The following is a 12124-nucleotide window of genomic DNA, read 5'->3' on the forward strand; positions in this document are numbered from 1 at the left end:
TGCTCAGTTAAGACGTTGTCTTTGCGTAAAGTATCATGCACTCAACTTTTTTCTCGAAAACTTGCCAGAAAGGTGGCTTTATTTCTTTTTTTAAGGCCCTTTTAGGAGCAAATACACCAGACAAAAGAGAAAATAAATTTCGTCTAAACGATCGAGAGAGTACATTTTTACTAACTAATCTCTTCAATATAATTTGAAAGGTCAGTTAAATTTTCTTTTTCTGAATCGATGTAGATTTTTTTCTTTAGACGCAAATACACCAAATGAAAGATAAAATACATGACGTCTAGACGAGAGAGTACATGTATGCGAACAAATTTCTTCCATATTTTTCTTTTTTTTTTCATTGATGTAGATGCTATAAGATGGTTATAAAATAGTACTTTGGAAGAGGCGTTAAAAGAAAGGAAGCAAGCACCTGAGAGCTTCGAAAATGATACCCACAATAATAATCAGTAAAAACACACTTGAAACAATCTTAATTAGCTACAGACTTCCGATTGATTTGTTTTACTGGGAGAGAAAAAGTATTTATTTCAGTGTGCTGCTCTTGAGTTAATGGATAGGAAGTGGCTCTTTTTATTTCCATCTAGCAACGTTTTCTTAAGTTACTGAGGCTAAAAAAAAAACCGGTGTGAATTACTTAAAAAAAGGAAGTTATGACATTTCTCGAAGTTAATCACGAGTTTCCCATCTCGAAGTATTTCGACAAAATTGATTTATTTTTCGGTCTTCTATTTTGAATTCCGCCTTTCGAACTGAATCACTGAAGTAACCCGAGCGCTATGAGTTTCGATGAAAAATAAACAGGAATTGTTCTAGAAGGTGATGCTTGATTTAGTGCAAAGGGAATGGTTATTTTTATTTCCTTTTAGCCATAATCGTATTGAAAGATACTTAAAAATAACAAATTAGTAAAGGTGACTGAGATAACTAAAATATATTTTGTAATAGAAGTTCGCTTATTATTGCCCATCTCCGTGTAGTTCGATCATCTTTATTTCAGACATGTTGAATTGTCACTCATACTATTGCCAACTAACAATATCATTTCGGCCGGTGTCCGGAGGAAGACATTGATATAAGTTACAATCTTACCTTTCACGTTCAGCTAATTACTGTTTCAGAAATATTTTACCCGTCTTTGTCTTGAATCTCTAGATATTTTAGGATTGGAATACGAAAATTGTTCTTTGTCAATGCATTTGCCTTCTAATATCTATATTCCTCGTTGTATGATAGGAAACAATGAAAAAATCAATGCTATTTGGCAAAAAAGATAATTGTAATTACAACTCATTCTCAAGAAGTTTGAAGGTACCGCCGGTTTCGCGTTTATAGGCCCCCACTGACTGTTTTGGCGTCTTCAAGAACACAGTAAAAAGAGGAAACATTCAATTCTCGTATGTAAATAAATCACAATGTCTATTGTTCACAATCAAAGCAGTTTTAAGAATATTCTGGAAAATGTCAACACCTTTCATCAACTCCCGGCGGCTAAGGTTTCACCCCTAATTCCCAAGATCGCATTGTTCATTCCCCCCTCGAGCTGCTACACATTTCCTTGTAAATTAGTTACAAGAATTTGGTTTTACATCAAGAAAATAATCCGACCTGATAAGTTTGAGTGATCTCATTAGCTGTTTACTGGATAGTGTAGGAATATTCAATGGAGAAGTTGCATTTTAACCACGCCAGTCTAGGATTTAAAGGGTCCAAGCCATGGGCTAGTTCTTTTGCATCAGAGTATAGGAAAATAAAAAATAAATATTTAAAATTAAACGTACTATTTCTGACATGAACTTTAAATGCAACAAGGAAATGTGTTTCTCTTCCATACTGTTCGGAAACGTCTTATTAAGCTTTCAATAACTATTTCATAGTTTGCAGCTAACTCAGACCGACTTTTAAGCTTTGTCAAATCGAATATTTCGAGTGATATAAAAATAACTCAATGCACTTCCCGAAAATGATCTTAATAATCCGGGAGGGAATTGAAGGGGGCAACTTCAACGATCTTAAATTCCATGAAGTGCTCCTTTACTCAAAGGATGCCCTTATTTTCAAGAACCAGCTTCTTTAAAATAGTAAAAAGTTCTATTTCAGTCTGAAGATGTATATAGGAACCATTTCCTCGGAGAGGTAACATTTAACGTTTAGCCAGTGCCCGCTGGAGGCTAAGAATCTCAGCACCACTATCAACGATGCGAAAAGCATCTCAATTGTTGCGGTTGTTTCTCCTTTTTCTGTCTCTGCGTTGTTCAAATGGTGCTCCAGTAGATGAAAAAGAGAAACAATTTGCCCTGGTACGTACAGCTGATTTGAAATTATTACATAGCAAACATCCGTTTTAAAAAAAATTCATCCCTATCTAACCAGAGCTAGTGCAACTGACGGGTAACCGTGTCACCAGATAGAAACTGGGCTAATTCAGGTTTTGCGGCTAATCTCTTTGCATTGAATTATCACTAATTTTCAATGGGAAAGAAAGAACATTTAGCTCACAGTCTAGTATAAATTTCATAGGGTCTATCAGATCTCTATTTCTACTTTCATTATACAAATAAACCGATTTTTATAAGATTTTAGGTGTCTTATAATTTGTTTCGCCAGTTTTGATATGATATTTGCAATCCTGTAGCTTATGCTGCATCAAGTGTGTTTTGTTTTGTTGTTGTTGCTGTTGTTGTTTTTCAATTCGTGTCCATTACTTCGCCTTTGATTACTGCTATCTGCCAGCGAAAAAACGAATTTGCACACCAAGAACTTTAGATAAGCATAATAACTTCTACTATATAAGTTTGAGTATTCTTATCACCTATTTACTGGACATTGTGTGTTAATCATTTATGGGAGTTAGAAAATTAAAAAAACTTGCATTTTAGTCTTTTACTTGTGGTCGAACTTGTCTTGGAAACAAAATCTCTTTATCTACTTTAAAGCTAAGGTAAGAAATCTGTTTTATCTCATAGGATTTTCTGAAGAAGTATCATTACCTGTCCCCCTTAAAAAATGGAAACCATAACTTCAAGGACGCCGTGAGAATATTCCAGGAATTTGTGAATATTCCAAACACAGGTCAGCTGGATAGAAAAACAATAGCCGAGATGCACAAGCCAAGATGCGGTGTCCCGGATTTTGACGACGATGACAAACCCAGTCCGGGTAAAACGTACTGCAATTTAAGGGACTGGTCATTTTTTATCCCCTGTGGAGGGAAGGTGGGGGGGGGGGGAGGGGGGGAGGCGCGAAGGATATTACGGGGATCACATGTCAGTTTCAGTGGGAGAGCAGGGTTATCAGTCGTGATAAGAATATTACAGACCCTTTTGGGGGAATCAGGTAAATTTTATCGCTTCACAGAGGTGACCACTGAATAGAGGCTAACATTACTGTGATTAGGGGAAGACAAACTTGGGACTTTGACAACCCGCTGCTTAATACCGTGGTGACCGCTTTTAAAATACGGGGTTACCGGTGACAAGTTCGACTGTAAAATCAATTTCTCACAGGCGTGGGATAAAGAAAAAAGTGGTCTTTTACGAGGATTCGAACCCTGAACCTATGCTCTACTGAATGAGCTATAAAGAACTGGTTATTGAGTCAGATAATATAATAGTTCTTTGGTGTGTATTGTTCATCTTTGATCTGATAGTTGCTATCTTTTAGGGCGGGTTAAAAGGTTTTCTGTCTCCGGATATCGTTGGGAAACTATGCATCTCACTTACAGAATCCATAACTTCGCATCAAATGGTGGGTTGACTGTAAGTCAACAGCGAGGTATCATACGGAGAGCTTTTAAGGCATGGGAAAAAATTGGTCCAGTTTCATTCAGTGAGGTCAATAACTCCAGCTCAAACGCGAACATCAGTATATCGTAAGTAAACTGCTATCTACACATGGTTTATATAGGTGGCGGCTTTTAAATCGAGTCGAAATATTACGACTCTTTTCGATAACATGTCTTTTCTGCGCGCAGATAACGCACCTTGTTTTCACAGGTGACTGATATTAATATCGTCTTGGTGACCGAATTTATAAACTTTTCACGAAGTGATTTATTACATAACTGGACGTAACTAGGGTTGAATTATACTTTGTGTCAGAGGAAACATATCTAACAATGAGAAAATCGACGAAGGATGACGCAGCCTATAGCAAGTTTGATACACCTTTTAAGCAGACCAAATGTAGCGATCATCAGCACGTGCTGATGATCGCTACATTTGGTCTGCTTAAAAGGTGTATCAAACTTGCTCCTTGATTTAAACATGCATTCAATATCTATGTAGTACACAGAACATTACATACCACCTGCAAAAACCAATCATGACAGCATCTTTCATTCGTTTGCCTTTCTATCTCACGAGAGATATATAGCTCACACCCGAAGATAAAATTCTTATCAACGCGCGCTTATGTAAGATCCCCTGTATCAGTAACTATACAACGACCAGAGAAAGTGCATGTAATTACATCGTAAATAGTGTAATCAAAAGCATTGCGAGAGAAACAGTTTTTATCTACGACAACTAATTGAAATTTATGTAAAAAAAGAAAGGAAAGGAAAAAGAAACAACGATTTACACAAGGATATTATTTGGCCCTTGATGTGGGTCGAATACTTTTTCATATATGTAAAATACATTAGTACTGAGAATCATGTGAGTAATGCCAATCAAAATGCAGTTAACATGGATTGCCTTGCATAAATATGTTGGCTCCTTTCCACTGCAGATTTGTTGCAAGGGTTCACGCCAGCTGTTGCTGCAAATTTGATGGTACGGGAGGAAGCATTGCTCATGCATTCTATCCGAAATCCGGCGCTCTTCACTTTGACGACGATGAACAATACACCAACAGTAACACGACTGGATACAATCTGTTCTCAATTGCTCTTCACGAGATTGGACACCTCTTGGGGTTGAAGCACTCTAACGATCCTAAAGCTGTTATGTATATGGAGTATAAAAACAACCAAAATCTCACGGACGAGGAAAGACATGGAATTGAGTATATCTACAGTGAGTGGGATAGTTTTAGGTCTGACAGGGGAGAGCAGCGAGTGACAAAAGCCTTATCCGGTATACACCTAAGATTAGCGCTTCAGCGTTTCTTTGCCAGTGAGAAAGTATGAGACCTCGGGCGAACCAGGCGAGTCGGCGAGAGGTACGCTAACTAGTAATGCCAGACTTCCGGTGAATCTCTCTGCTTCTCGCGGGCGCGAGGAAACGCGTGTCTCGCAGCGCTAATAATGAGGGCCTAGTCGCAAGCTAACCTTAAATTAATATGCTACAGTTACTGCTGTTAGAAACCTAGCAATCACAGTGGAGCATCATGGGTAACCAGGATAAGTTCTTGCCTGCTATGAAAACACAAGATGAAGAAAAAAACTTGTGCTAATGACGACTTGAATATGTCGTCACATGCAAGGACCAATCATATATGCTAAAACTTTATCATGATGAGCGAATGAAACGAACACTTGAAGGGAAGCATCAATTTCAATATTGTTCTTCATTGGACACTTCCTAGAGTGTTACGCAGTCTGGTGAACTATCTTTTCACAAATTAGGTTTTTTTGGGGGCTGATGTACTCTTAATAAGTCTCTTTCGTTAAAAGTTGCAAAGCTAACGTTTCTAATCAACTTTTGTCGCTTCAGTGCAGGGAACTGCTCAACCAGACTCCACTGAGCGTGAGTATGTCAATGTTATTTGCAGTTACAAGATTATCTAAGCAGTCATTACGGCAAAAAGAAAGATTTGAAAACCACCAAACCGTCTTCTCGTAGTTGTTCCTGTTTCACAACCGCTCACATTGCACGGATCCAAATTACATTACAATAACACTAATGCAGGAGGATTGAGCGACCTTATCATGGATAATTAACATACTGGATGAGTCTAACTAATTCATGAATTTCCGTCCTGTCTGAGTTAGCCCCAGGGAACTGCGCTGATGACGTGCCTTCATGCCAGGATTATGTTGACGAATGCACGGGTAACCATTTTGTGAGGAAGAGTTGCCGTAAATCATGTGGAATTTGCGGTAAGCTTTATTACGCCTATAACTTTGGGTGTGTACTTTGGTTATGGGAGATAAATAGTAATTCGGAAGATCTAGAAAAATCAAGTGTTTGACTTTTTAAAACCAATCTTTTACTTAATTCATTATTTTCCCTTTTCTTCATTTCCAGGTGGTCACAGCGTCGGTGAGTAAAGTGTACTATTTAACTAGCCAATATATGTTGATCCAATCTTATGGAAAAATCGTGGTAGAAATGCAGAAACTAGCAGATCTATTTGCACATGTTAAAAAAGGTTGCATCTAATCGCTCTTTAAGGGCTAATTCAAAACTAAGCAGTCGAATGGATTGATAAGTAGCCAAAAATTCAAAATATAAAAGAAATAAACAAATGATTTCAAATGATCTCAACTGGCTGAGGTATCAAAGAATCCATTTAAACATACTTGACACAGCGAAATAACAACTATACAATAACAAGGCCTTTAACGATTTTCGTTAAAATAATTTTTGAAATAGGGGTCGAAAATAATCCAAGAGTATATTGCTTTTCCTTTTTTTTTTTTCCTCAGTCATTTAGACACAAACTAAAACTAATCTTTCCTTATTAAGTCGCAGTCAGTAAGTTTGCTCGTTTTTATTTCGAACTCACGTGGATTTCTCGTAATATCTACCACTATTCTTATTAGCTTTGTGACTACTAAAATCAAAACAACTTTGCGTCGATCAATTCAAAGCTTCAACATCCCCTCCCCGGCAACGTATTGGGCATTTGAACTTTTGAAGACTGGTTCAAATTCAAGAGGCCAAAATTATGTTCAAATGCCCAACTCAAGTGCCGGATTTCATGGCCAATTTTTTTTGTAAAAGGCAAGATTAGCGACCTAAAGGTAAAACAAGTTTATTCCGCCGGAAGGACTCGACAGTTCCGGTTCAAATTCCCACCCTACCCAGGCATGGTTCAAATTCCCCACCACCCGGGCACGGAAGACAGTCAAATGTCCGTGGGTTTCACGTAGGAGGTTTTCTTTTTTTAAGCTTCGAATTGACCGGCGCATTACTCGTTTGATTCTCATTCTTTAGTTAAATTACCCTGCGTTGATAAGTATACGTCGACTTCGTGCAAAATGCTCAAAGGATATAACTACTGCAGTAATTATAAGGCCTTCATGACCGATAAATGCAAAAAGACGTGTGGACTTTGTGCTGGTAAGTGTTTTATTAATACCTGTTCACACCTTTTCTTAATTAATGAGACCTTGCTGTCACTTACGACTGTTCACACTACATTGGTGAGAAAATATTCATCCACTCTCCAGTGTAGACGGAAAAAAGTTTTAGCGTTTTCACAGAGAATATGACCGGTTTCAAATCGATCGTTATTCCTTCTTCAGTGTGAATTGATCCGTTTAATAGTGGGAATGGGAAACTTAAGTTTCGTTTTCCCAGTGGCAACAATGGAAATAAATTAATCGTTAGCCGTAAAATGGCCAAAAATTTTTACCCGTGTTAGCCGTAAAAGCCATCACCCCATTGAGACCCTCTAAAAGTACTTCTTTGGACCGCTAGCCTATGAATCCATCCAAAACAGTCATTCATCTCAATAGAGTCATTAAAATATTGGAAAATATTTACCTTCAATTCAAGGAAAATTTTATGTTTCTTATTTGGTTGATTTTTTTTCTGTTCTAATTTTTCTCTATTTGTTCCTAGCTGGATAACTTATCATTGGCCCTGGACCGGACATCGTTTTGACGAGAGGAGTAAAAACTGCTTGGTAGAAAATCACAAACTTAGAGAGATTACTCAGTTACTTAAACTGTCTGAAATATATGAGAAAAAACATACACAATAATAAAAGTAACTCGGTAATTTATATAGAAAATTAATTGACATGGCATAGTATGTATAAAACTAATGCCGTTTGATTGTAACTGAGTTGTAGAAATTTGGTAGAAAAATAAAGTTAATCAGAGAAAATTTAGTCTCATATTAATCATCAAGCAGAAAGATTTAATAAACGCTTAATCGTTTTTCTTACGATGTAGGAAGGGTCAGGCTATTAATTTTAACACATCAAAAGTACAACTAAAAGCACGACTCTTCATCGGAGACAAACGATTAAACGTTGATTTACTGATTTCTCTACATACAAAACTGCGATACACAACAACATTTTATAACAAAAAGTAAAATTTGAAGAAACATTATTTTTTTTTGTCTTTTCTTTGAGAAATTGAATGTCAAACATACGTACTTCGAGCTCCAACGCTCCACAGTTGAGCCACAGAGATTCTAAGACCAAAAGACTGCAAGGATCAGTAATGTCAAAAGAGCCTCTTTTGATTTAATAGAGTAGGAAAGATGGTGAAATGAAGGCGTGAAAAATAAATTTTATTCATATAGTAACTGGAATCGCATTGTACAAAATCTCATTTGCATGTCGAATGATTTTTGAGAATTGCTCTATTCCTTAGATATTTAAATTGTTGTCTTTTAAATGTAATTCTCTCGTTGGAAAAACAAATGGGAATTAAGAGTTTTGGTAAGTTTCGCCACTGCGAAGTTACTCATGGAGAGGACTTAAATATGGAAGCGATGACAGAATAGGAGCAAAAAAGCAAAAGGAATGACAGTAATAAAACGGGTAGAAAGCCTTGCCCAAAGATACTCAGGTTTGCCATAACTAAGTAAACTGAGGTGACCTAAATTTTAGTTTTCAAATATCATCCTTATTTGATATTTCACGGCGGTTATTTATATAGGTCAACAAATGATTCATCATGCATGCAGTTTGGTATGAAATGACACGATCAAAGTTTTAGAAGACTGAGATCTCAGATTCCAAACTGATAAAGGCTTAACATGTTTCCTCGGGCCATTCATATCTCCCGCGCGAAGGGAAAGCACAAAGTTTTTGAAAGCCACTCTACATCGTATCGGGATGACATCGAGGTCAAAGCTCATCATAGCAAAATTTTTAAATGACGACCACTGCGGTATGATTACCGAAGCTAGAAATAATTCTGTCTATCAAGGTCACGGTTTTTACGAACAACAATTTTTAAGAGCAGTCGAAAACTTTTACGCCTATCAAACATCATTGCCGCTAGTCAAAAAGTACGGACGCTTAACATTTTTGCCATAAATAAATTAGGTTCTGTGAAACAAACCGCAGGTCAAACATCATTTATATGTGGTGATGTAAAGATTTTCACAGTTTACGAGCTTTCTAACGTACCACTCGTAAAAGAGTGCAGAAGCTTAGAAATAAAGTTCTTCTCGTTAGCTTATTGAAAGAGAAAAAATATCAAAAGATACCTTTCATCTGACGAGTTATTTTCTTCTTTGAAATTTTGGCACAATCCCGTCCACTGGAACTCCGTAAACACTTTTAAAATCATGGCCAAACATCACCTCTTCGCCTCCATCAGCTTCGTTTGGACCGCCATTTGCAAATCCGACAGAATCACCATAGTAACAGTAGTTACCAGTTTTTTCTTTAAAGGGCATGTAAACCCAAAAAACGTTCATTTTCTTTTCACATAGATGTTTTGTAAATATATCAAGTACACCAAAGGTACCATTCGTTTATTCTCAAAAGTCCATTTTCACTTTGTAAAAGCTCTTCCAAATTCGAAATATTCGCCATCTTGAATGGCGCCATCTTTCCTGTGACGTCACGGGTGGACCCTCCAAAGTCTCGTTTTATAATCGCGTGAGGCACGAAGGAGTCTTTCGTTGTTTGCTGGTCTCGTCATGATTTTTTTACTTACAGTTTGCTTCAATATATTCAATTTTTTCGTAATGGTGAAGCGTTGTGTCGTCCAGTTTTGTACTGATTCAAACAAAACTGGGCATACAATGCAAATATTTCCAAATGACGCAAATTTGAAGCGACAATTTGTGAAATTTGTTCAAGTGAAAATAGCCGATTTCGTCGAGCCGTTCGAACGTTCTGTTGTTTGTAGCAGTCATTTTTCTTCCTAGTGCTGTACCGACGATTCAGGCCTCACCAGAAGCAAATTATTCGCAAGTATAAAAATGACCCATACAGTCGGCAGACGACGAGGATTCGGAAGTGGCCGACCGAACTGAGAAAGAAGTTGAGCTCTTCAAAAGTTAGAGGTCAACAGAGAAAGTACAAAATCTATTTACATGAAAACGTTTTGTTAATTAAACAACAATAGCTTTATTGGTTCTCTAAAAACATCTTTTTTCTCATCTAATGAAATATTATGGGGAAGCCAGTTGTTCGGGAGCCAGCGCTGAGCCCGTAAAAGACACTGACATGTCTGAGAGAGAAGAGAATTCGTTGATATCAGTGTGTAATAACGTGATCTGGAATTTTGCCGGTTCGATAAAAAGAATTCTATACAGGATCCCATAATCAACCCTTATGTTCTATTAGAAAATCCAAGCCAGCCCCACTTGGTGCTTCCTTTGAGAAACCCTGCAGAGAAACAGCAAAAGAATTTGTGTCACGGTTTTTACAGCAGTGAAAATGCATTCAAAGGTCAGTAGGACAATATTCATCTTTTGAGTACAACTTAAAAGATCCTGATTTCAGCTTGTAAAACTATCTTTTCAATATTTCAAATCGAAGAAAACACAAACAGGGTTGGATAATTATGAAGGGCACACAAGGAAATGTACGTGATACACCTTTTTTATCGATGGAAATGCTTCTGAGATGAAGGATATTGTTTACCGCACAAGATAGCACAGCGACCCTAAAGTGTTTGCCGAGATATCCCCAACATCAACGAACAAGCTATCTGTAGGCAATTTAGCGAAATTTCCTGCCAGGAAAGAAGCGAAAAACAACTAGCTCTAGTACTGTATTATTAAATCAATGGCAGAAACAACTCAAGTAAATCGATCTCAAAATGTAACAAAACAGATGAAACAGAAAATATTTAGCTTAGTCGTTTCCGATCTGATTATCTGTGCTTTGCTGCTGCCTGTACGCGTACTTGTCCGTCTTCAGCACCCAGAAATCGAGGCAAATTGACTGAAAACCTGGATGCTCAGTGATACAACTTATCTGGGTTTAAGGCCATTTTGCCACAATTGCCCGATTTCCGTACAACAAACACTTTCATGAGTTGTCGGCATTGGTTGACAAGTTCCACACTCGCACCTTTGATAATTTTATATAAAACACTTTCAGAAGCTCAAGTTAAAAAAAATTCTGCTGCATTCCTTTAGATTGTACCCTCGCCTTATTGCATTTTCATGTTAAATACAAATAAATCACAAAGTAAATTAAATACCAGTCTGAGTTTCCGAGACGGTCGCATCGCTGTCGACATGTTCTGTACTGTCTTCGTGCGGATCGCTTCGGTGAACCCTACGCGGCTCATATTGTTAAGGACGTGGCCCAGACTCTCCTGAAGATTCTGGATTATCCCCAGCGCTGTCATGTGCTAAGCTTAAGGCATTCGAGTCGCTATCTTCTGAAAAAACATCTTCCGAACTACCGCTACTTACACGAACTCCCACACCAGTTCTACTGGGGAATACGTGTTGCGCAATATTTTGGTTCCACCGCTTACGTCACGACTTCTCGCTATTGTTTTTACCGGAAATGGAATTTCAGTTGAAAATGCCGATTTTCTCCTAAAATAAGTCGAATTGGACAAAACTAATTTCAAATTCGTTTTCTACGCCACTTTTTACATAGTATAAGAAAAACATGTATTTTTGGGTTTAAATGCCCTTTAAATAAGTCATGCAAGAGGAGTGGTTACCTGGATTTTTAAAATGGCGGCAAAATTGAACTTGATCGCCGTTCAATTGCAGTAGAAATGTTGCACGTGTGCAGGCTTAATTTGGATTCGGTATTGACATTCCAGACAACGAATAACGAGGAAATTTCGAAGACATAAAGATAGATATTGGATGAAAGGTACCTTTTATTCCCTCCATCTTTTCATCGTTGAAAATTATTCGCCTTGCTACTCGATTGCTACTGTTGCAGGCGCATTATTCTCACCTTTGTGTCTTACTGGGAGGTTTTACATTTTTTAAAAAATCGCCTCAGTTAATTGTACTCCTTTTCGCCATCTAAATATCAGTAAAGACGATGGCACGAG

General features: G+C 37.5%; 1 protein-coding gene across 1 annotated transcript; it reads left to right on the forward strand.

Moving 5' to 3' along the window:
- The first annotated feature begins 2129 nt into the window (after positions 1–2129).
- Positions 2130–8016, forward strand: LOC131798883 (matrix metalloproteinase-24). Its single transcript, XM_059116551.2, has 9 exons — positions 2130–2306; positions 2973–3165; positions 3670–3877; positions 4738–5024; positions 5664–5696; positions 5942–6049; positions 6198–6212; positions 7110–7235; positions 7740–8016. Exons 1-9 carry the CDS (start codon positions 2205–2207, stop codon positions 7745–7747), a joined length of 1080 nt encoding a protein of 359 aa, XP_058972534.2. The 5' UTR covers positions 2130–2204; the 3' UTR covers positions 7748–8016.
- The last annotated feature ends 4108 nt before the right edge of the window (positions 8017–12124 follow it).

This window comes from Pocillopora verrucosa, chromosome 9 (genome assembly GCF_036669915.1).
Source record: "Pocillopora verrucosa isolate sample1 chromosome 9, ASM3666991v2, whole genome shotgun sequence".
NCBI lineage: Eukaryota > Metazoa > Cnidaria > Anthozoa > Scleractinia > Pocilloporidae > Pocillopora > Pocillopora verrucosa.